Raw genomic sequence first — 24,201 nt, 5'->3', positions numbered from 1 at the left:
ACCAATCTGAAAATATTTGTTGAGAATGGTTAAATTTAGAGAGAGAAAAAATCTAAATTAGATAGAATTTGGTTAAATTGGGAGTGAAATTAGGAGTTGGTTAAATAAGTAAAGAGAAATAAATCTGAAATGAGAATTAGAGAGAGAAAGTAAAACGCAGAGTAGAGGGAGAAAGTAAATCCCGTGATTTTTCAGAGTGGCAATTCCGTAATTTCCTGGGTGGCAGATTTCGTAAATTTGATGAAAAAACAAGGACGTTACGGTATTTTCGCGTGGGGCTCTGACTATTTGGACCTCCCTTTCATTTATGGGCTACCGTGGATGGGATGCCTATAAACTCCCTCTTTTTGGACCCTTAACCCAATGCCCCTAAGAAAAACTCTAAAAATCCTATATGTCAAGTGTGAAAAATGGATCTCTAAATGATCTCTTTCCTATTTGCCCATTTAGATTTAGAGACACTCTTTTGAAAAACCTTCTCCAATGCAACACTCGAGATAAACTCTAAAAATATATATATTTTAGTTTAAAACTAATTGATTTGCTTATGTGGCATTCAGAGAAACTCAAGAGGGCACTCTAAATTAGAGTGTCCTCTTAAGGATCTCTAAAATAAATCTTGACACGTAACTTTAGAGATTTATGTTGAGTTTTGTGTTGGAGATGGGTTTTAAAGAAAAACTGTAAAATATCTTATGTGCCACTCTAAAAATTAGAGTTTGAGTGTTGCATTGGAGATGCTTTAATACAAAGCTAAAACCGAGTTTACCAAAACAAGAAGAAACAAGTCTATAACAATTAATTATGAGATAAAAATAGAATTGTGTAAATGGTTTGAATGTTTGGGCTCCCCTTACCCCAAAAATCAATTGAATTTTAGAGTTTGAGAAGTACTATATTAGAGCCGAGCCAGGTTGCGGCCACTTGCGTTGTAAGGATTTGATTCTCATATTTGGTGTGGTCGCAAAAAATAAGGATTTATTTTTGTGCGGCTCCCAATTTAATCGATAAGGTCAACCCAACATTATAGCATTCTAGTGGTTAGTTTTTCGATTCTTATTCTTAATAGTTCATGTATAGATCCTGAACATAACTTAGTGTTAAACATTAGATGTTTGAGATTCCGCTATCAACACTAGTTAGTGTATTAGATACACATAAAACCTTACAAAAGCAACCGAGTCTAATTTTCAAGTTCAGTCCGACATTTTGGAGGGACGTATCCATTCACCCCAAAAGATACATGCATCCATTCAATACCTATTTAAACAACCCAAATTCATCTCATTTCATTATCCAATTCATTCAATTCTTTTCTTCTCTTCTAAAAAGCAGTCTTCTGGTGTGTCTAGAATATAAATATGATTTGGAAGTATTCTAGTATAACTAGAATTTTGAAGAAAGAAGTCTCCGAGAGAATTCCGTCTATTTTTCTTCTTCTCTCTTGAAATCAATATTCAAAGTGTGTCTGAAATATATTTATGATTATAGAAATATTCAGGTGTGTCTGGAATTTCGAAGAGAGAAGTATCTGAGTGTCTAGAAAATCAATTTGTTCAGTCTAAGAGCTCATATTATTTACGAAGGTTCGTCCACTTTCAGAATATAGAAGTATCATATTAAATTCTGAAAAGATAGTCGTTGTATCCCGAAGACATACACCCTAACGGTTTCTTCGATCTATAAGCTTCAGTTTGATCTATGAATCATACTCCATCTCCCAGCCTTATGACTCCGCTATTAGGAAGTCCCGAACACTATTTTCGTTTCTCCAACGAGAGAAAGGTGAAGGTTTCGGTGGTATTCACACCTGTCATTTTAAAACCTCTTATTGCTCCTCTGGTAGAGACATACCAGTCTCGGGCTCTTCTTGGGCCTATATATGTTACTGTTTATGCCACCTTTTTTCATGATGGAGTTTCTATTCGAGTGCGGGTCTTATTCTCATTGGGTAGACCATTCAACCCTGGCAAATTGTTCAACTTTACTTATCAATCTATTTCTAAATCTAATTATTTCTTCTAAATCTAATTATTTCTTACGTAGAGTTGGATACATCTCTTTGGTTGCTTTTCTAACTGGATTGGTTCTTCATGGAATACAAATTTGTTAATACTCTCTCCACCTTTAGTTGCTTCGCTGCCTCTTCTTCCTGATTCAGTTGGATCTTCGACTTGAACTTGATCAACAACCCAAAGAATCAAGTATTCAATTTTTCTTCCTTTTGCTGGCCATTGGATATTATTTCTCTTTCGAGAGAAGTCTGGAGGACTTGGAGTTTGATGATTCCGAATTTTGGAACTTAATTATCTTGTTTGAAGATGTTAAGTTTCCTTTTCACCCTACCTGAGAGTTGTTATTCATTTTTATGTTTTCGAATTAAACTTTGCTGAGCACTTATTCTTTTGATTTCAGTGCTACTCTTCTTCTTTTGGAAGATGGTTGGGCAACTGCTAGTTACAAAATAGTTTGGCAGACGACTTATTAAACAACTATGAAGGTTACAATTAGGAGAATCAGTTTCAAGTTGTATTCTTCGGTTCTTATCTCCTTTATTGTAATAACTTTGGTTCTCATCGGTAAGCCTCTCGTAGGGGTGTTCGTTGGTTCGGTATCCGGTAATTTGGTATCATCCGTTACCAAACCGCTCATGGTTTGGTTAGTGATTTTTCAAACCATTACCAAACCGCTCATGGTTTGGTTCGGTTACTAACCAAACCATCATAAGCGGTTTGGATAGTACTGGATACCAAACCATCCATAAAAACAATTTGTTCTCCATGAAAATTGGCGAATCGAGTTACTTTCTTCATACACTGACGTATAAAATCAAGAAAGCACTCCTTAAAAATATGGAGAAACAATCAAACTAACATAATACGTCGAAAAACATTTGAAACATTAAAGACATGTGCAGGCCACCGACAAATCTTATGTAGTAGCTAGTAATATTATCGGTACATGAATTGTTTTAATATAATACTTGCTAGTAACATTATATTGTAGTGGTGTTGTTGTATTTGTATGAAATTATGGAGATATGATAGATAAATTTTAGAAAAAAAATATGTAAATATACAATTATAAATATTAATTGAACTTAACTGGTTCGGTTTGGTTTTAATGGTTCCTAAAAATTACATCCATTTACCGAACCAAACCAGTTGGTTTTTGAAAATCTACAACCATACCAAACCACTCGTTGTTCGGTTTGGTTAGAAAACCGACTGGACCGGTTTGGATCGGTTTGGTTTGATTGGTTCGGTCTATTTTTGCACACCCCTAGCCTCTCGTATATAAATAACACAATGTTTAGTTACCATAAAAACAATTACTCCTTACACGGTTAGGAAAAGGAGCCCACATAGCCTCTATAGGCAGCCTCCACAAATTATGAAGCTGTGGTGTCCATGAAAATAGTGCAGTGCCTATAATATTCTCCTGCATGTTCGGTCGCCTTTAAAAGTTTCTTTCATTATGGGTAGCTTCCCGTATCCCCATCATCCAAGGCCGCGAAGTTGTCGTCCGAAACCCTAATTGTCTTAAAATTTCAATATAAGTACCGCACACGAACCCTAGATATCTCTAGCCTTCTGAATCAAATCTAACAAGTTAGGGTTTTTTTTCCTATGTTTTGTACTTTTTTTTTTCCAGTTTCCGAGGTTTGAAATTGTTTGTTCAAAATTAGTAGTAGAATGGCGGAGATGACGATTGCTATATTTCTGACACCTCTTGTATGAGAAGAACCCTAAAAAGTTTCTTCCTTGAGCACATTTAGCAACTCTCTGAGCTTTTCCCCTAATTTTTCTCCCAAAATTTCCCCAATTTATTTAGGGTTTTCCTTTTTAATGTCAAAATTGTTGAAATCAGAAAGCCAACTTGCAGAGCAAAGACGTCTAATTTGATTAAAGTGACGAAATTTGCATTGAAGGTTGGCAAAAGCAATTAAGCGATTCTCCGTGCCTATCAAATTAATCTAATTTTGATTATGGCCTCGAACATCTCGCTACATTCACAATCATTTTTTTTTTACCAAATTAGGGGTTCTTAGGGTTGTAGATCTTGAAAGATTTTGTTTACTTTTTGTAGTAAAATGATATTAGTTCTTAAATATTACATCTTTTAGAGATTAGATTTGAAAGATTGGATTTTTTAAAGATTAGATCTTTGAAAGATTAGGTTTTTTTTAACGACCAAGCTTCTCCATCTGATTTAGGAATTCACCATTACTTTCACTAAGTTAGGGTTATTTTTAATCTTCCATTCTTTTTATATCATCTAATCTCTAACCCTGAAGTTGAAGTTTTTAGTTTGAATTCATGCTGACTCTCTGGTAAGCTTTCAATCTTTCTTATATTTTGATTTTTGGGTTTCTATTCATGCTGTCTCTACAATTGATATAGATGTTTGTGGTTTTCTGTAAGAATTTTTTGGTATGTAGAGTTTACTTGATGATGGCGATCTTTGTTTTTTGTGGGTATCTTACCCATTTGGCAGTTCTTAGGGGTTAAATGTTCTCAACTTGATCATATATATTTGGGATTGGATAGTTCACCTTTAGATCTCTTTAATGTCTTATTGATGATATCTTTTTGGGCTCGGATAGTTCGCATTTAGGTCTATTTAATTTCTTATTGATGATATATTTTTGGGATTGGATAGTTTACCTTTAGATCTCTTCAATTTCTTATTGATGATCTGATTTTTAGGGCATATCTAGTTTTTAGGGATAAAATACGTCCATGATTTCAAATTCTCTTTTGATAAATGAACATCTTTCACAATTTGGAAGAACCTTGATTTAAGTTATTGAATTAGTTAATGAATTTTTTTTTTGTTGAACAAGTTGATGAATTTTGTTGTTTTAGATAAATAAAAAATGTTAGTATGCTCGGCTAATATCCTGGTCGAATATACTTGGACTTGCAGGATCTAGTGAAAGAAAGCCTAACACTTCCTCTCACCAGATCTCAAACGGCCAAGTAATTCCGGCCCGGATATTGCCCGGGCATAATATCAGTGTAGATAGAAAAAAGGGGTGGAAGTAGAGTTTTGAGGCAGAAAAGAGGAAGAGACTTTTTGGACCATCATGCTAAGAGCACCTCAAGATATGTGTTTGAGGTCTAAAATTTAGATTTGTAATCCACTGTTTGGACCCAAATCCAAATTTTTTTGAACCCAAGAGGTGTTTGAGGTCTAAAATACTCAAAAGAGTCATCAACATTCAATGAAGCACTTTTTTCAACCCAAGATGTGCTTAAATAAAAAACAATACAATACGAACCGCACCGGTCCATTGATCTCAAGTGAGACCCTTGTGTTGGAGTCCCTATTCATGGCCTGTTGATAACTCTAAAAGCCTTTCTAGTAATAAAACTCAAAATTCAGTTCTGTTTTACTGCAGTCATGACCAGTTAGAGCAGAAGCTGCTGCTTATGCTATCATTTTCACCAGTACAGACCTTAAATCATGAAAACTAGGATGTCGATTGGATGGGTGAAGTAGTTTTCTAGTTCACAAAATTATCGAAAACCTCGCATCTCCAACAGTTAAAGCCCCAAAAAAACATCTTTACAAACCACATTGTAGTATGACTACTGTTCTTTTCAAAACACATTGAAGTTAGAATACCTGCATCCTGCAGCTGCAAGGTCTCCTTAAGACCATGTTACCAAGTTGTGGAGCTGGAGAAATAACAAAGAGAAACAATCAAGTAATAATCATAAAAAACTTGATTTGATTTCCTGATGAGATAACTTAAAACACGCATAACGGAGTATAAGAGGGAGAGTTATTCATACTTGGAGGGAAGGTGTGAGGCTGAAGTCTGGCTCCCACAATTCAAAAGAGCCATTTAGGAAATTATAGTATCCTCCTTTCAATGCCAATTTTTTCTGCGCGACTGCATTTTTGACGAAGGGGTACGTTAACAAGTTTCCAAGTGATACATTAACTGCTTCCTTCTCGCATTTGGTGCATTTATCGTCGAAGGAAAAGCCATCGCACTCTGCCATTACTTTTGTTTTTGCTTGGAGACAAATTTTCACCCATTCGTCCATGAAATAACTGTGATTTTATCATTCAAAGTAAATCTTATGAAACCTTTGCTGTTATTACTGTAACCTTATGGACAGTGCAATCTTTATTTGCTAATCCTATCATATTATGTGAAGTTTGGATCTTTATGTGTGATCTGAGTCAGAGGTCTCAAGTGGTAAGGCAATCTATGATCCAGTCTGTACTCCCAAGTTGTGCTAAATGACTCAACCTTCATGTCATTAAAGTATGAATGACCTATGTTATCTGAGTTAGAGATCCCAAGTGGTGCTCAATGACTCAACTTAAACCAGATAATGTGTTGAATCACATTACAACAAAATCCTCATTGTGATACAGTATTGACCTGAAATCAACAATACAATATTCACCTTTCCAAAGCAAGGACTTCAATATCACGATAGAACTCTGAAAACGGTTTCTAGGGAACTATGTGATGCGAGTCAGAGAGATCACAAGCGGTAAGGGAAACTATGATACACTCTAGTTTCTCTAGTTGTGCTAAGAGACTCAACTTAAGTTTAACTAATGAAAACTTGGGAGATATTAATACATTCAGCTTTCAAGGTAATGACATCCATATTGCAATACAATATTCTCTAACCATGTCATTAAAGGATAACGGAAAGATAGGAGCTTACTTACGTAGAAGTTGGACCAATGTCTGGAGATGTCATGAGAGCTTTTATCCCGCCGCATACGCTATGTCCTATAACTAGAATATTTTCCACCTGTTGTCGACATTTCTTCAGTTGGTTGGACTTTAACATTACAGTAGTAGCGTATTTCAAATTTTGTTGCTTTGTTAACTCAAGCATTTCACTTTAGAGAAACAATGAGATGGGAAGAAAGAACCATGAGCACAATAAGTTGCACAACCATAGAGATATTAGTGATTATGGGGCCAGGCCGAGCTGCGGGTCGGGCCCAGATAACTTGGGTTTAAATCATCCGAGGCTGGCCTCCATCCTGGATTCGCTATACCATGGCCCAGACTGTAACCAGTACCTAAAACTGATCTACTGGGCTGAATTGGCCTGCGAGTCTTACTTATGGGTTGTGCAAGACCAAGTCGGTGAGTCTTTTTAATTCAGAGATAAGTTAAAAGAAAGTAGTTTCTGTACTTAATTAGTTATCTTTTATTAAATGAAATAAAATTACAGATTACATGGGAAAAAGTAGATAATTAGATCATAATAGATTAAGCAGGTCCAAACTAGATTGACATCCACCTTAGCTATCAATCATTTTCAATTATTTTTACATTAAAAACATAACATGGGTAAATTAATTAACTAATTATCTTCAACAATTACTTCATTTCGTGCTTCAAAAATATTTAATCAATTTCTTCTATCTTTTTCACCTTGTGAACATGCACTAAAATCCAACTCCCTCACAATAGTTGATGCGGGAAGAGAGTAAATCACGGTCCATCGTTTGTATGAGTTGTTAATAAATCCCATTTGATCGCCATCATCATTGTAAACATCAAAGTACATCAAAGTTACTGTCATCTATACTTTTGTCATTTTCCAACAAAACTTGTAAATACACATTAAGTTCCTAAATCACTTTCATTACCTTGAATTTCTTTGTTTCTACCATCTTTTGCTAGTTTTTGCCATGGACAATCGAGTTATTATGAAGCAAAACTTTGATTATCTTGAACACTTTGAGTAGCGTATGTTTGTTCACAATGTTCATATAATTTTTTAATAAATTAAGGACACATTGATCAATAAAATAACTGCGCCGTATTTGTAAGTTATCATAAACATTAAATAATAAATGAGAGGGTAAAAGATTATTAAAATAACAAATACCTTAATAAATTTAGTTTTTTTTCGATGAGATAAACTTAATAAACTTAGTTGAAGTGTTGAATAGTTGATCACTTCATTTTTTGAACTTAAAATCTTACCGGCCCATGTAACCCAGCTCCATAAAAAACCCAACGGCTTAACTCCGGATTGAAACCCAACCCACATCACCCATACATCATAACCTAGCCCGTCACATAAAATACAAAGGCCCAGGGAGCAGGAAGAATAACCTGGTCCGTTCTGTACAAGTCGGGCCCATACGAACCAGTCCGATCTCGAGCAAGACCGAATCGATAAGCACCACTACATGTAGGTTAGACTTTCCATATGAAAGCATTTCAATTGTTTCTAAATCATTCACTACATATTATTATATATTATTTGCAACAGGAAAAAAATTATTATATATTGTATTAAATAGTATTTGATTATTTTGTAAGGTTTCTATTTCATTCTGTTGAATGTGTTGTGGAGATTTCACAATTAAAAATTGTAAAGGTAAACATGTTAAACTACAAATGGAGAGAAGAGTATAATCCACCTTTAGGTGCAATACAGCATACTCGATAGCTGCACCAGCTCCAGCATATCTAGTCTGTCATTTAAACAAAATGGACAATATAAGAAGTTAAATCAATTTTTATTAAAAAAAAATTACTTTTAGAGGTTGAAGTTTTGAACCTGATCACAGGGTGGAACCATACTAGCGATATTTCTGACCATAAAAGCCTCTCCAGGTTGGAAGTTAAGGACGTGCGAAGGGCACACACGTGAGTCGGAGCATGAAAACACCATGAACTGCAAATTTTGCGCATGAAGTTTTAAGGCATTATTACTTCGGAAAGGTGACTACATTTTTGTGCAATACAATTGCTTCTTAGATTATTATTTTACGATAAAACTTTCTGCTTTCTACCATTAGGCATACCTAAAGTTTGAGAAGCGGAAAACAATTGAAGTTAAATTTGTGACAAAACCACACAAAAATCAAGGGTGCCAATTCTTTTGTCTTAAGTAGTTGAAATGAAATATGGTAGGCAGTTAGACATATGGCGATAATTTCTTTGAAGTAGGGGAGAGGCCTACGGTGGAAGTTGAAGTGATAATAGGAAAAAAAAAATGGAAAGAAGAAAGACAAAAAAGGGAAAGAGAAGAGAGAAAAGACAAAAGGGTTGGGACCGAAAAGAAAGTCTAGACACAATTGGTGGTAAAACAACAGTTGGTTAAATGTTAAGGGTTAAATCAGGACTTTGTTCGAGCCAAAAAAAAAGATTATTCTCTATCAAAACCAAGCTAAAAAAAAACTAAGCTGGTGCCTTCCCGGGTCTCTCGTCCAGCTCTTAGCTCAAGTGGAAGAAGATTCCTATGAAGACATCAAAGCGAAGCCTCTGGTCTTTGGTCCCATTTGCTGTCTGCTGGTGTATTTGAAAGGCTAGGAACGATGGTGTCTTTAAGGACTCCCCCCGTGCCTTCAAGGTGGGGGAGGAGGATGTTTTGGGGGTTCTATTCCATTGGAGTAGGTCCTTGGGTTGGGTTGGGCTAGGGCGTACTCGTACTTATATTTTGTGTCGAATTGGGGGGCATAATGAGTATGTAATCTTGTAATCGTGCACGCTCCCCCTTGTCGCCTTGTACAGTCCCTTTCATTTTTTCCCATATATTAATTCAAAGTTTTCCAAAAAAAAAAAATTAGTCCATCTGGAAACTGGGTGGCCTAAACTTGGTGGCCGAACTATAAGACATAGTTCCGCCCTAACTTATTTATCAATTATAATTAATGAATGTGGAATTTTTAAGTCGTCCGGTTTTGGTTACACATATGTTTCATGTTTTCAGGCAATTCCATAACAAGAAAAGGAAAGGGCAATAAGTAGAAACTTGGAGTAGTTCATTACAGTTCTCATGATTCCTCTTTATATTGTTTATGCACAATCCTAAATCTATACTACATGAAAGTCCCAAGTGGTAAGCCTATCTAATTCGGGTGTTTTTTCCGCCTAGCAGTGAGCAAGGTCTCACTCTTGTCTCTTCGTCGTTGAGGTCTCTAGTCCTCTACATGAACATTGTTTTGGTTCCAAACCATACACACACACACCCTTTTTCTTTGTATTGGTAAACGTGCATCAGACACTGGATGTTCAGGGTGGAAAACTAAACCTCCTAATAAAGCAAACACCTTATCTACCACTAACAAAATTTTCTTTTACTTAAACGTGTGTTCTAAAATATGATTTCTAATTTATTACTATATAAACTTTATCTCATACCTTAGGACTCTGACCCTTGGAAAGCTCAGAATAAAGTGTTTGATCCTTCCTGAAAAAGAAATATATAAAACCCTAGTTAGTTGGAATTGAAGAACAAGTTGTCTTAAAAATGTATAGATGAAAAAAGAAGAGTCAAAAGAATAGTTTACTCACTCATATTTTTCTTTCTTGAATTGGAGAAACCCATCTCTCAATCTCTGGTCGAATCCAACTTCTCCAGTAACAACCTCTAGCTCAGAGGTTAACTGTTGGATCTTGGCCACAGCAATATTCTTAAGATTCGCATTCCCACTAGGAAATGAAAAACACAAAGTTGAAACTTTTTCGTAAAAAACCAAAAACTAATAACGAACTGAACGGATTACATTCATATTGGTTGGTGGAGGTGGGACCCGTTTCATAAAAACCAAAAAAAAGGGATTAGTGATTGTCGTTACAAATTCTTTTGAGTGCTAGAACGAACGATATTCTCGTAACATGCGAAGGCGCAGTGTAAATTAGAATTACAGAGAAAGAAGATGGAAAGCTATGATGATAAATCATGAATCAGAATTTTTACCGAAGAAGCTTCTTCAGTCCATCAATGGTTTCCTCGATACTCATCTCCAGCATCTTCTCTTCTTCTCTCTACAAGTTTACATAAAATTAGGTCAGAAATGGAGGTGGTTACTACCAAATTGAGATAAAATTGACAAGATGTTCAACAATGAAAAACGAAACCAGAAACCGGATCTAAGATGAAAAACCATATACAGAATGAAAAATGAATTGAAACAGAAGATGAATCTGAAACATTTTTTGTTTAATTAAATTGCATATTTAAGAACCTATTTGGAGGAGAAAGCTGACCAACACACAAAATGCAACAAAAACAGAAGACGAGCTTTATCTTAATTTGGTACTGGAGTATGTACCAGAAACTGTTCACCGTGTGATCAAACACTACAACAAAATGAACCAAAGAATGCCACTCATTTACGTTAAGCTTTATACATATCAGATATGTAGGGCATTAGCTTACATTCATGGGAGCATTGGTGTGTGCCATAGAGATATCAAGCCTCAAAATCTCCTGGTAAATCCACATATCCATCAGTTGAAAATATGCGACTGTGGAAGTGCAAAAGTCTTGGTGAAAGGCAAGCCAAACATCTCTTACATCTGCTCTAGGTACTATAGAGCACCTGAGCTTATATTTGGAGCCACTGAGTATACTACTGCCATTGATATATGGTCAGCTGGATGTGTTTTGGCTGAGCTATTACTTGGACAGCCTCTATTTCCCGGTGAGAGCGGCCTTGACCAGCTTGTCGAGATCATAAAGGTTTTGGGTACCCCAACAAGAGAAGAAATCAAGTGCATGAACCCTAACTACACAGAGTTCAAATTCCCCAAATAAAAGCTCATCCATGGCACAAGATATTCCACAAGCGCATGCCACAAGAAGCTATTGATCTTGTCTCAAGACTTCTACAATATTCACCAAACCTACAATGCACTGCATTGGAGGCCTTGATTCATCCATTCTTTGACGAATTACGTGACCCAAATACCCGACTTCCAAATCCACGATTCCTTCCTCCACTTATCAACTTCAAGTCTCATGAATTGAAGGGTGTGCCGACAGAGATTTTGATGAAGTTGATACCAGAGCATGCAAGAAAGCAATGCAGCTTCGTCTGGTTGTAATTTTGTAGAACTAAAAAGTGTTTGTTTAAGGCTGGCTATTCTTCTGTGTAGTAGACTAGTAGTGACAGTGTTTTTAGTAATGATATATGATAAGAAAGCAAGAAGAGGCTTTGATTTTGTAAAAGCAGATGTGGAAAGACATATTGTTGTTCCTATGAACATGTATGGGTCTGCTGAGAGACCCTTTGTTTGGAAATCTTAATATATTGCAACACTACAGATAAGTAACTACACTCCTTTTCTCAAAAAAAAAAAAACTGTCCATTTATAAGACAGGTATCTTTCTTACCAAAATACCAGGTCTTTCAGTTGCATAGCTTATGCGAATACTATTTCCGTTGAGATCATACAACATTTGGTTAATCTATATCCTAATACAACTTGTCAGGGATCACAAGGTAATATTGATAGTTCATATTCAGACCTGGCCGTCCATTGCAGCTACATCTGAGCTCACACTTTCTTCCTTTTCATAGTTCACAGCTTCCAAGCCCGTTGACTTACCCGTGTCTCTGTCGGTGATGACCCTTGCTGCACATAACATACTTCATTACTTCAATGACTTAATCAAGAGTACAAGATTCAACTAATTTTGACACAATCTGCGTTTCTGACGAAAACATTCTAGTGTGTCAAGATACAACAACAAAATTTATAACTGACCTTCTTGAACATCACCAAATGCAGAAGATGCCTCTTTAAGAGGCTGATCATCGGTACCACTTAATAGGCCTGAGAGAGTGAATGTTTGTTAAATGGGTAGATTACAATCTTGTTTAACAATTTCTTGTAAATTCATGACGAGAAATAGAGTAAGTGCATACCTCTAATGAAGATCTTTGAACCAGACATACACCGATTAGCATGGGACATTGAAGTTAAGGGAGCCTGAGCTTTCGATGCAATATTTTGGGACATGCTCTGCCTTATAAGACCTCCAAATCTACCATAAAATGCCATCTTCCACTGATTTTGGGAATAAGTTTAATGTACTGCCACTGCGAAAAAACAACAGTAAGTCACAACATTAAGAATAGTGAAAAACTCTTAACCCATTTACCCACAGAACAAATACTACCCAGATCACATATTAACATCATAAATCGATTCTAGGTGAAAATTTCCACCTCAAACCAAGCATTTAATACAGGCTAACATCATATAGAAACATAACAAATAAACACAAAAATGCAAAAAACCAAGAAGAAGAAGAAGAAAATTTACCCAATACACTATTCATCAAATCGAGTAGATATTTCAAACCCTAGATGAAATAATCACAAAACTAAACTACCAACTTATATAACATATGGAAACATAACAAATAAACACAAAAATTTACAACCCTAGTCAAGCTAAGTACCAACTTATACAACAAAGCTAAAAATAGAACTCAGCTTACCAAAACAAGAAGAAGCAAATCTCTAACAATTAATTATGAGATAAAAATAGAACTGTGTAAAGGGTTTGAAGATTCAGGCTTACCCCAAAAATCAATTGAACTTTAGGGCCCGGTCTGAGAAGGAAACGATTACTACTGTATTAGAGTCGAGCGGGGCTGCTGTCACTTGAAGTTGTTAGGGTTAAGTCCATAAGTTATGCCTCTCTTCTTTGTCCAAAATCGTTTTTTCTTTTTTTGTGGGTTATTTCCCTAATGGCCCCCAACTTTGTGACCAGCTTCCCGCCTGACCCCTTACTTTACGAGAAATACTCATATGGCCCCCTTCCGTTATAACACCGTTACTCTCTCGCTTACATTTCTTTTCTCTCTCCTCCAGCATGTTTTCTCTCTCTGCCACCTCGTTATAACCAGCCACATCATCGTCTTCACCCGCAGGTCGCCGGCCGTCCAAATTTTCAGCCGACGACCTTCAAACTTTTTTTTTCTCTCTTCTCTCTCTCTCTAAAAAAAATATTTAAATTCTCTCTCCTCTCTCTCTCTCTTTTCCCTTCGCCGGAGCTAGGTCTGTTCATCACGAACAGACCAGATCAGGGTTTGTTCGTGATGAACAGAGAAGCTAAAAAAGAAGAGAAAAGAGAAAAGAAGAGAAAAGAGAAACTAAAAAAATTGATCTCCATAAAAAACACCTCTTTCTACAAATCTATAGAGAAGCTAAAAATGTTCATCTAGAGAAAGGAGCATTTACATAACCATTAACCACTGATCTCCTTGATTTGTTCACTTAGGTTGTGTTTGTTTTTTTGTTGACGTCTGAATCTGAATTAGCTGAATTTGAATTGTCTGAACTGAATTGGTTGAATCTGAAAAATCTGAATTAAATTTAAAAGTTAGGTGTTTGTTTTTAAAATCTGAATTAATGAATCTATTTTGACTATAATACCCCTCACTTATGTATTTCACCAAACATACCCTAACCTTATCCTAAAATAAAATGCTAAAAACCCTAGCCTTTTAAATCTTTCTCCTCTCAAACAGTAACATGTCACCCTCCATCGATGGCAATATCTCTCGCCGGCAATATTTCTAGAAAGCTAGTGAGAACAAGTTCCTCTCTCTCTTCTTCTGTTCTCTCACTCACTCTCTCTCTCTCTCACTCACTCTCTCTCTCTCTCTCCCTTTCTACTCAAGCGAAGGTTTGGAAGTTTAGGGTTCACAAATGTCTGAAGATGTTGGTTTTGTGTTGTGGTGGTGGTGGTGGTGGTCGTAGTGTGCGATGGTGGTCGTGGTGTGGTTTTCTCGGCGGTGGTGCTGTTGGTTTTATGGGTGATGGTGTTGTTGGTTTGGTGGTTGGTGGTGTTGTTGATTTTGTGGGTGGTGGTGTTGTTGGTTTGGTGGGTGGTGGTGCTGTTGGGTTTGCCGGAGGTAGGGTGGTGGTGTTGTTGGTTTGGTGGGTGGTGGTGCTGTTGGGTTTGCCGGAGGTGGGGTGGTGGTGCTGTTGGGTTTGCCGCAGGTAGGGTGGTGCTGTTTTCTTTTTATGTCGTGGTGGTGGTGGTTTTGCCGGTGGTGGTGTCCTCTGCCGATGGTGGCTTTTGGTGGGTTAAAAAAAAAATTAAAATAGAAGGGCAGAAACGTCATTTTGCATATTTCAGAAACTATTCCACTTTTTCAGACTTGTTTTGAAGTCTGAAATATTTGGAGTTTTTTTTCAGTCAATTCAGACTTTGACCAAATTCAGCCAAACTTTCAGATTTTCCTAAATTCAAAAACAAACATCTGAAGAAAAAAATGAAAAACAAACAACACCTTATTCATCTAGAGAAACTCACATTTTTATAGATCTCATCCACCTCTCTCTATATCTCCATTGTTCTCTAGGTAGATCTTCATCATTATCTCTCTACAGAACTCCATCATTATCTCTCAATCTCGGTCCCTCCGTCTCCAGATCTTAATCAGTACCCCCCCCCCCCCCCCCCCCAAATCTATACTTTTTTGCTTCCCATCATCAACTCTAATGGAAGATATTGAAGGTAATGGGGGGAGTTGCGGTCTCTCTCCCATCAAAAGGTCGAACGGGAAGGACAGGGAGAGACTACTGAACATTTAAGGCAATCCTATAGGCGCCATGTATAACTGATAGTAGCAGCCAATTCTGTTGGGAGATTAATGTGTAATTGGTGTGCCTATAATAATAGTACTGGTGCCTTCAGAAAGTTCACCCCCAAAACGAAAATTGGTTTGTGATGTCAAAAAAATTGTATTATTTTTTTAGCGGCAACTTTGGGGAATAAAGAAAAATCTCCGGGGCATATTGATTTTAGTCCACAAGATGAGACACTTTTATTCGGGTCCAAAAATTCACTACATTGAATCCCCACCGCCCTCCTCTTCGACTCCTCTCTCCTGATGTTCTCTCTCTCTCTCTCTCTGAAACTTCCTTCAGGAACTAATCTTCCCCCCAAACTAAATCAAATACTAAGCATTTAAAACACCAGACCTCCATATTCAACATCTCTTTTAGCCATTATCACCACAAACAGGAGAAATCTCAACAACCTATACTCAAAATCCTTTATTTTCCATGAAAGAAAAAAACCTAATTACAACAGGAAGATTTGATTAAACAGAATCTTCCTTTAATCAAAGTGCTAGAAACATAAAGATCCAAGAATCGAAACGACTTCCAGATCAGATTCATTAACCAAGATGAAGTATTATGTATTAAACAAACCAATTAAGTTCCATCTTCAACCACAACCATAAAAAAATTACAAAATATGAACAAGGAAAACATATTTCTTACTTGATTAGATCACGATTGATTCCCAGTTTAGATGCTTTTGAAACCCTAATTTGATTTGTATTCGTTTTTGGCTTCCACCCCTTATGTACAAAAAAAAACCCAAACGTCCCAAATCGACTTGGTATTTCTTAGTTGAAGAGGCGTCTCAGGATTTAGAGATATAAAGATTAATCAGTAATTCTTTGTGGTTGTGTGTTATGGTTTTGAGGCTTCATCTGTACACAAGTATGGCTTGTTGGGTAGACTTTTAAGTGTGAGAAAGAAAGAGCGGAGATGAAGATTAGGGACCAAAAAGGAAGAAATCCAATTTTCGCCCTAAAAATAAAGATATCCGCGAAGTCAATTCGTTTTGACCAAAATATTTATTCCCCGAGATTTTTTTTTATTCCCCAAAGCCGTGGCCTTTTTTTAAGGCACTCCCTGACTTTCCTATGACCCAATCAAACAATTAAAATTCAATCTCTTGCTTTTCTTTCCCATCAGAAAACAAATGGTTTTCTTTCTCATCAGAAAACAAATGGTTTTCTTTCTCATCAGAAAACAAATGGTTTTCACACGTATCATCAAACAGACCCTAATGGGAGTATGGGACCTTGAAAAGTATTTCCAAATCTTCATGTCAGTAGAATATCTCTTGTGGCAGAGTAGTTTTTGATACTAGTCAAAGTCCAAGCTAGTGAGAAAAGTATGTGATTCCTCTCTGACATATTGGTTTCTCTATCCTAACTAATTCACCAACTAAAAAACAAGATGGGTTTTGTTTGTTTTGTGTTTTTAGCAAGAACACAGAGTTGCTTTTAGCTTTCCAAAAAAGGTTTACTTATTGGCTATTTATTCATAGCTCATACACATTTTCTATTAGATAAAAGATATAGAGAGAGAGAGAAGGATAAGAGAAAATGGAGTGGTTAAGATCTTTTATAAGGACAAAGGGTTGGGATTATTGTGTTGTTTGGAAGGTGAATGATTCAAAAAGGTTTATAGAATGGAAGGGCTGTTGCTGTGGAGGAGCTGATCAGGCTACCCAAGAAGATGAAGATGATCATTTGTTTAAGCCTTGTAGAGATTTGGGTTTTCAGCATCTTAGAAGAACTAAACCTTGTGAAGCCATAGCCAAATTACCCACTTCCATTTGTTTAAGTTCTGGGTACTCTCTCTCTCTCTCTCTCTCTCTCTCTCTCTCTCTGTACTCTTCTTAGTGTCTCTAATTTGTGAACATGAAACCAGGGTTTATGCTCAAGTCCTAAGATCAGGCAAACCGAGGTGGAGCTTTAACAATGCATCAAAATTCAATTCCAATGATGTGGGTTTTCTCAATTTCACTTCAAACAACCCTTTTCTATATACTCTCAATTTCTATCCACTTTAGTCAAAAACTTCAAGATTTTTTCTTTGTTTCATGAATTTTTTTTACCAGGAAAAGATTGGAACCAAAGTTCTTATTCCACTTTTAGACTATCTCATAGAGCTCTTTGTTGCTAAATATGTAAGAAATTTTTCATTTACTTAATTCGTTTCTCTTAATTCTAATTATTTCTCCAAATTTAGTGATAATCAAGTTTTTTTTTTCAGGTACCTAAAGATCAACAGATCATAGACTTTGTTTTAGCTCATGACATCTCCTTGGAAGTAGAAGCCATAAAGTTAAATACAACATATGACAATAGAAATCTTGTCGAAAACCCACCTCAAGGGTTCATTTCTCTTTCTCATCCTACAAACTATTTAGATGAAATCTCATATGATCATTATCATCCTGTAATGACCCAACACAACTTTGGTCACTTTTACGAAGGATCGGCAATGGGTATGGTTCCTCTCGACGATCCATGTGTCGTGGGTCATTCACTTTGTATTACTGATAGCTTGGTGTTCAGACAAGAAAGGGATTTGGATTTGAATTGTGGCGATATGATGGAAGACGAGGAACTGAATTTGCCAAGGAGATCAGAACCTGTACAACATAAATCCAAGAACTTGGTAGCCGAGAGGAAAAGGAGGCTTAAACTTAAAGATAGAATCTATAATTTGCGTGCTTTGGTTCCAAAAATCACCAAGGTAGCTTAATGTTCGACTGTAATTGGTTTTGATTAGTTCTAATTAGTAGTGTTGAATGTTCTTATCTATACTTTTTAGATGGATGTGTTATCGACTCTTGGAGATTCAATCTCATTTATCGAGGAGTTGCAGAAGAAAGAGAACGATCTTCAAGATGAGCTAAAGGATATGGAAAAAGAGGACAACTTTAACAGTTACTTAAATTTGGGTACTAATGAGAAGATAGAAACCGAAGATCATGAAGTTAGACAGTTAAGTCCTAGCGAATTTATACAAGAACCAAAACATAACCAGGTCCAGGATCTATCGATCGACATGAAAGAAGAAATGGAACTTCAAGTAGAACTTAAACAACTAGGTGTAAAAGAGTTCTATGTGAAATTCTTCTGCGAACAAAGGCGAGACGGGTTCATAAGGCTGTTGGAAGCGATGAACTCGCTTGGCCTAAAAGTAACAAACGTCAACGTCACAACCTTCAAAGGAATGGTATTGAACATTTTAACTTTAGAGGTAAGATTTCATCTGTCATTAAGCTAAATGAACTCCATAGATTATCGAATTGAGAAATAAACAATGTGGTTCTTGTTTTCAACTTACAGGCAGAAAATGAGGAAGTTCGGGTACAAGAAGTGAAAGATTTACTTCTACATCTGGCACGTAGTGACGGCTGAGGGACTAAGGGTATATGATAAGACAAGCAAATATAGCTAACAGTTTCATTACGACTTCCCTTATGGTACTAAAATCTTAGCTTTTACTTGTAAGGAATTATGTACTTAAAAGACTCGTAGCTATTTTGTGATCATAAACATATATGATTAAGCAAAATGTTTTTCATTTCAATACCAAATTTTGATTCTCATAAACTATATAATAAACACAGGTTAGATGTTTGCCGAAATCAAACAAAAAGAATGTCTGAACAAAAAAACTCAACAAAAATCATGTTGTACACTATTTGAACAGTCCACTGAGTGTGAAGGGCGAGTAAGTTCTCGTCTTTCGCTCACTCGAAGACAATATTTTCATGCCCGTTTTGTCGTTATATACATCTGATCGTAAGACTATTTGAAGCTTTGTAACAGGTGGGTCTGAGAACTCACCTTGTCTATTAACTGGTTTACTGACCCGAGGGATTCATTAGTAACCACGCCGTGGATTTATAGCACGAGTTTCTGATTCACCACTTGTGAACTCAGCTGAATTCCCCGCCTGCCATGAACCAGGAGGTTTAGGAAGCATCTCTCTAGAATTTAAGGTTCCGCTGTATGTGTTGTATTCTCCACTATCATCACTACCAAATGCCATCATACGGAATTTTTGAAGGTCTGAATTTGGGCCACATTCGAAAATTGTGCTCTGTCCTACTTTTACGCCATTGCTTATGTCCGGCATATCACCGTCTGTGTCTAAAGCCCTTAGCACCTAAAAGATGAGCAAAAACGATAAATATTTCAACTGAAAATGAGACATATTATACCCTTACAAGTTATTATCCATTACTTTTATGTTTAGTTTAACTAGAAGGTAAACAACAGAACAGATTAGTAAAAAAAAGAGTTGATTAAGTAATATCCACCTGCACCATTCGAGGCCTTTTGGGAGCAGAATGACGAACACAAGCAGCAGCTGTCTCAGCCATTCTGATCAATTCTTGTTCAACATATCTCTTTCCAAGCCTTGGATCTGCTAATTCCGAATAATCTCCAGTTTCTCGAGCGTTCTGCAATACTGGTCGGGCCTGCATCAAAATATAAGGTATTCAGGAAAAGCAGAACTAGCAACCGGTAAACTTTAGAAGAGAAGGAACAAAGTTTGACGGTTCCAAACTCACCCATTCAACCAAACTCTCATCCCCCATTGGTTGATCCTGGTCGACAGGTTTACGTCCAGTTACAAGCTCTAGCAGCACGACCCCAAATGAGAACACATCTGATCTATCAGTCAATTTTCCACTTGATGCGTATTCTGGGGCCATATACCTGCATATTACATTTTATACAAGTGCCCGCGAAATCAATTTTCCATCCACAGGGAGTTAAACGATAGAGGAGAGTACAACCATCCAAGAGTAGTCCTAACTTACCCAAATGTGCCCATAACTCGAGTAGACACATGGGTGCTAATGTCATTTGACAGTTTAGCTAGCCCAAAATCCGCGACCTGCGTTCAACACAATTTTAAGGCTTATCATCATCGTCAATCTTATACCAAAAGACAGTTTTAAAAGAACTAGTTGAAAAAATGAAATAAGAAGTTAAAATTGTCAGTATACATGCCTGTGCTTCAAAAACGTCATCTATTAGGATATTAGCGGACTTTATGTCTCTGTGGATGATCCTTGGATGACCTACAAACGACAAATAAGACAACAGCCGGAAATTGAATTGAATGATGATTATAGCAATATAGAAAGGAGTCTAGTTGTCAAATACAAGTTAGAGATGAATGAGGTGATACATACAGTCTTCATGTAAATAGGCCAAACCACGAGCAGCACCGACAGCGATTTTTAGTCTTTTTGGCCATTCCATCACGGGAACTCCTTTACCTAGCAATATACATCATTTGCATATTATAGATTGCAAACCAAATACTTAAGTAATTAGGCAGCAACAATCAGTCGACTCACCGTGCAAATGATATTCAAGAGTATTATTCGGAACAAATTCGTAGACAAGCAACCTTTGGTTTTCAGCTATGCAGTATCCTACCAGAGAAACCAAATGGCGATGGTGAACACGGCTAATGATCTCAACTTCAGCTCTGAATTCGCGTTCACCCTGTCCACTCCCAGCCTTTAGTTGTTTCACTGCCACTACTTTACCATCTGGCAGCGAACCCTTGTAGACGGCTCCAAATCCACCTTCTCCTATAACATTTTGACGAGAAAACCCTTCTGTTATTCCCATTAACTCTTCATAAGTGAAACATGACTGAGAACTCATTAGTGTTCCTGAATCTGGTCCTTTATAGCTACCGTAGCTATTCATTCCAGAAGAAGGACCCGTCGTTGATTTCCCGTTATAATATTCCTGCGAGTTACCAGGAATTCCTATCGAGTGTTGTTGTGAATGTTGTGGTGTATGTTGCAGTGCATGTTGTTGCGACTGTGGTTGTCCATAGTAATACCCATCTATCATTTGAAAACTAAAATGTTAGGTTACATAATCAATCCCCAGTTAAAATCGAAGCTTTTGTTTCAGATCATTACCTGTATTCCCTGAGAAATTGGGCGGTGGAGGTCCGTAAGGATCATAGTGACTCTGAGACCTTCTTTTCTTCTTTCTTGCGATCACGAAAAAGATGCCAATTAATGCAATTATTAGCACTCCTGCTACTGTTACACCAGCAACTGTCCTAACTGAGGAGTTTCCGCTCGAGTTTGATGAGTTGGTGGAACTACTAGTAGATGGGGTGGATGAACTATGAGATGACCCTGATGAAGGGGAGCTTAACTCTGGTACTCGTTCGGAAGTGTGAGAAGATGGCGAGGGAGGGGGATTATAGGAGGTAGGTACCGGTGGAGTATCATGAGACTGAGGAGGTGGGTTTCCAGTGGCCGGAGGTTGTTGATTGTCAGGTAAAGGAGGGCTTAATTCTGCAGGAGCTGGTGGAGAATCGCTAGACGCATCAGGAGGAGGTACTGATTCTGCTGGAGGAGAATCAGGAGGATTGTTTGACGGGGGAGGTGGTGAAGGTAATAATGTTCCATCTGGTGGTGGAGGTTGAGAGTTGGAACCTCCTTCTTGTGGAGGTGGTTGAGTGTTGGAACCTCCTTCTGGTGGAGGAGGTGAGGAATCAGGATTTGATTCTGGTGGAGGTGGCGAAGTTTGCGATTCTAGTGGTGGTGCAGAAACTGAAGAATTTGAATCCGGTGGAGGTGGTGAAGAATCTGAACTCAACGGTGGTGGTGGAGAATCTGAACTCAATGGCGGGGAAGAATTTGAGTTCGGGTCTGGAGGAGGAGTAGTAGATGAAGAACCAGTATCTGAAGGTGGAGACTGTGGGGGTGAGGAATCTGAGTTTGAACCATCGGGCGGCGGTAAGGAAGATGAACCATCTGGTGATGGTGGACTGTCAGATGATGAAGGAACCTGACCATCGGTCGGTGAAGAAGGAACCTGACCATCGGATGGTGGTGGCAATCCAGCATCCGAAGAAGGTGATTGATTACCATTTCCAAGAGGCAATGCACCTAGTACACCCGGTGCACCTCCCGGGTTCGACATTCCCTAAAATCAACACTTTCTATTTCTAATCTTTCCTTCTGTGTTTATGCCTATCTCACTCTATATATATGTATGTAATTCTATAACCTTCTTAGGAAAAATTCAACAATCTATCTATGGGTATTGCTCGAATACATAAGAAGATAAAATTGAAACAAGAACAGGAAACCCTAACCCTAGATAAAATAAAAAAAATTGAAAATTGAAAATTGAAAAGGAAAACCTGTTCTTTGTTGGGTTTGAAACTACATTGCCTAGATCATCACATTGCCATCTTCATCCACCATTCTCAATTTTGCCCTAAATTCGCTTCCAAATCCACATCCAGGCCTGCTGAATCAGACTCTTTCTTGATTAATTTAGAAGATCTTTTCTCTCACTCTCTCTCTGTTTCTCACCAATACCTCAAACTTGTCTTTTGTTCTCCATTTCCAAGTCTATCTCTTTTTGCTTATCAGAAATCTTCCCTCCTAAAATCTAGGTTGACCTTGAAATTTCTTGATGATTTTTTTAATCATCTTCATCTTGGGGTTGGGGAAGTAGATATTGGGTACCCACTCTGTCCATGTATGCCCTAATTCAACCATCTAACCACATTTTCCATGGATTAAGAGATTAATCAGAAATTTAGCGGGTAATTTTTGTTTTTCCTTGTCCAGACTTAACGACTTTTTGAATATTTTTAATAGCTAGACCGTTAGGTGAAATGACAAATTGACAATTTTCTCCTTGGTAGAACTACCAAAGGGCAAATTCGGTTCTAGTGTGGAACCAAAATCGTCTTAATCCGGTTCCTTATTCCGGAATTGGTGGTAATAGAATATCAACGTGACAACCACTATAACTACCCAATTATAATAATATTTTCATAAAATCAAATGATTAAAAAATAATGAAAAGTAAGAGGGAAATCCCAACGACTTTTTATAAGATGGGATAATGGGTGAGCACGCACGATGCCCGGCTAGAGTTCTAATATTTGTCATTTAAATGTCATCCTATTCTAAACTAAAAGAGAAGAACCGTGTCTTTAAATGTCTGGTTTTGTCAAATATTCATACACAAGCTCAAATTTCCCTCCACTAAAAGATTAGTGTATTAAATTATGCAATTTTAGTAGGTTTTAATAGTTCGGTTTTCGAAAAAACAGTTTAAATATTTGAGAAGTATTCAACTTGCAGGGTAAGTACACTTTCGTCCCAAAATAATTTTGTTGGAAGAGTCTTAATTATGACAAAAAAAAACAGGTGTGGGTGGTATTTTTTTCTTTTTGTTGAAAGGGGTGTGGGTGGTAGGTAATAGGGAACAAATGACCCATCCATTAAAATTAGAATAGATTATAGATATGATTAGGGGCGGAACCAGAAAATAGTGTGAGGGAGGGCAAAGATGAAATCTAAAAGAAGAGATCATACATAAAAATTTTGTGGGAGTCAAAATTACTATTAGAAGTCAAATTCCAGGGAGGGCCACTGCCCTCCCCGGCCACCCCTAGTTCCGCCCCTGGATATGATGAGAACCAGCTCTGGAAATTGAGGCGTGCATGATCTAATGCACACATTGAAGTATCAATAAAAAACCCCAAAGAGATAAGGATCAAGAAATTGACTGGTGATGGTGGTGGAGCTTGATTTCGATCAATGACCGGCTTAAACGGTTAATGAGATCTAGAAGGTGAACCGAAGCGGAGAAGATCCAAATGGATTGATGATGGTGATGATCAAAGATGATTAACCGACGATGTTAAGAGGATTATGGTTTATGGATCGACTGAGTTTAGAGAGAGAGATGAAGATGAGAGAAAAATGATGATTTAGTGAATAAGAAGATGGGAGGAGACGACAAGAAGAAGAAAATGAGAGGAAGA

The 24,201-nt window shown here is 37.2% G+C and overlaps 3 protein-coding genes, 2 non-coding genes and 1 pseudogene across 6 annotated transcripts; 4 read left to right on the top strand and 2 right to left on the bottom strand.

Moving 5' to 3' along the window:
- The first annotated feature begins 3,697 nt into the window (after window positions 1-3,697).
- LOC147562994 (small nucleolar RNA snoR1) lies at window positions 3,698-3,792 on the top strand. The gene has a single exon (XR_015231639.1). It is a non-coding gene; the product is annotated as a small nucleolar RNA snoR1 (small nucleolar RNA).
- Window positions 3,793-3,884: 92 nt separating this feature from the next.
- Window positions 3,885-4,013, top strand: LOC147562993 (small nucleolar RNA snoR86). Its single transcript, XR_015231528.1, has one exon. It is a non-coding gene; the product is annotated as a small nucleolar RNA snoR86 (small nucleolar RNA).
- Window positions 4,014-5,374: 1,361 nt separating this feature from the next.
- LOC147562991 (carbonic anhydrase 2-like) lies at window positions 5,375-13,449 on the bottom strand. Of its 2 annotated transcripts, XM_086633373.1 has the most exons (12): window positions 13,325-13,449; window positions 12,664-12,837; window positions 12,503-12,571; window positions 12,264-12,370; window positions 10,710-10,777; window positions 10,304-10,441; window positions 10,151-10,199; window positions 8,565-8,681; window positions 8,425-8,478; window positions 6,703-6,788; window positions 5,802-6,066; window positions 5,375-5,684 (listed from the first exon to the last, which is right to left on the bottom strand). In XM_086633373.1, exons 2-12 carry the CDS (start codon window positions 12,797-12,799, stop codon window positions 5,658-5,660), a joined length of 1,116 nt encoding a protein of 371 aa, XP_086489499.1. In that variant the 5' UTR covers window positions 12,800-12,837; window positions 13,325-13,449; the 3' UTR covers window positions 5,375-5,657. The 2 variants fall into 2 exon arrangements, with proteins under 2 accessions (XP_086489499.1, XP_086489505.1); XM_086633379.1 differs by lacking the exon at window positions 5,375-5,684 and having other exon boundaries at window positions 5,796-6,066.
- Window positions 10,807-11,915, top strand: LOC147562992 (shaggy-related protein kinase gamma pseudogene; annotated as a pseudogene).
- Window positions 13,450-15,711: 2,262 nt separating the features above from the next.
- LOC147562990 (transcription factor ABORTED MICROSPORES-like) lies at window positions 15,712-18,952 on the top strand. The gene is made up of 6 exons (XM_086633363.1): window positions 15,712-17,191; window positions 17,272-17,347; window positions 17,462-17,530; window positions 17,617-18,102; window positions 18,181-18,612; window positions 18,702-18,952. Exons 1-6 carry the CDS (start codon window positions 16,944-16,946, stop codon window positions 18,771-18,773), a joined length of 1,383 nt encoding a protein of 460 aa, XP_086489489.1. The 5' UTR covers window positions 15,712-16,943; the 3' UTR covers window positions 18,774-18,952.
- On the bottom strand, window positions 18,933-23,045 carry LOC147562989 (proline-rich receptor-like protein kinase PERK13). Its single transcript, XM_086633350.1, has 8 exons — window positions 21,317-23,045; window positions 20,735-21,238; window positions 20,567-20,653; window positions 20,382-20,452; window positions 20,189-20,265; window positions 19,937-20,084; window positions 19,682-19,843; window positions 18,933-19,527 (listed from the first exon to the last, which is right to left on the bottom strand). Exons 1-8 carry the CDS (start codon window positions 22,332-22,334, stop codon window positions 19,243-19,245), a joined length of 2,352 nt encoding a protein of 783 aa, XP_086489476.1. The 5' UTR covers window positions 22,335-23,045; the 3' UTR covers window positions 18,933-19,242.
- Between the last annotated feature and the right edge of the window lie 1,156 nt (window positions 23,046-24,201).

This window comes from Eschscholzia californica, unplaced genomic scaffold (genome assembly GCF_041429995.1).
Source record: "Eschscholzia californica isolate CP2 unplaced genomic scaffold, dmEscCali1.0.p SCAF_1, whole genome shotgun sequence".
NCBI lineage: Eukaryota > Viridiplantae > Streptophyta > Magnoliopsida > Ranunculales > Papaveraceae > Eschscholzia > Eschscholzia californica.
This window is presented reverse-complemented; position numbering and strand designations above follow the sequence as displayed.

Bases quoted from the DNA above. Each gene is read 5' to 3' on its own strand.
- LOC147562991 (XM_086633373.1), bottom strand. From the start codon at position 12,799: ATGGCATTTTATGGTAGATTTGGAGGTCTTATAAGGCAGAGCATGTCC. The intron at 10,200-10,303 runs GTGAGTAAACTA...TTTCTTTTTCAG, and splicing joins TTCAAGAAAGAAAAATATGA to GAAGGATCAAACACTTTATT. The intron at 5,685-5,801 runs GTATGAATAACT...TTATTTCTCCAG, and splicing joins GCCTCACACCTTCCCTCCAA to CTCCACAACTTGGTAACATG.
- LOC147562990 (XM_086633363.1), top strand. From the start codon at position 16,944: ATGGAGTGGTTAAGATCTTTTATAAGGACAAAGGGTTGGGATTATTGT. The intron at 17,192-17,271 runs GTACTCTCTCTC...ACATGAAACCAG, and splicing joins TCCATTTGTTTAAGTTCTGG to GGTTTATGCTCAAGTCCTAA. The intron at 18,613-18,701 runs GTAAGATTTCAT...TTCAACTTACAG, and splicing joins TGAACATTTTAACTTTAGAG to GCAGAAAATGAGGAAGTTCG.
- LOC147562989 (XM_086633350.1), bottom strand. From the start codon at position 22,334: ATGTCGAACCCGGGAGGTGCACCGGGTGTACTAGGTGCATTGCCTCTT. The intron at 19,844-19,936 runs GTGAGTTTGGAA...ATTTTGATGCAG, and splicing joins ATGAGAGTTTGGTTGAATGG to GCCCGACCAGTATTGCAGAA. The intron at 19,528-19,681 runs GTGGATATTACT...CTCATCTTTTAG, and splicing joins AAAGGCCTCGAATGGTGCAG to GTGCTAAGGGCTTTAGACAC.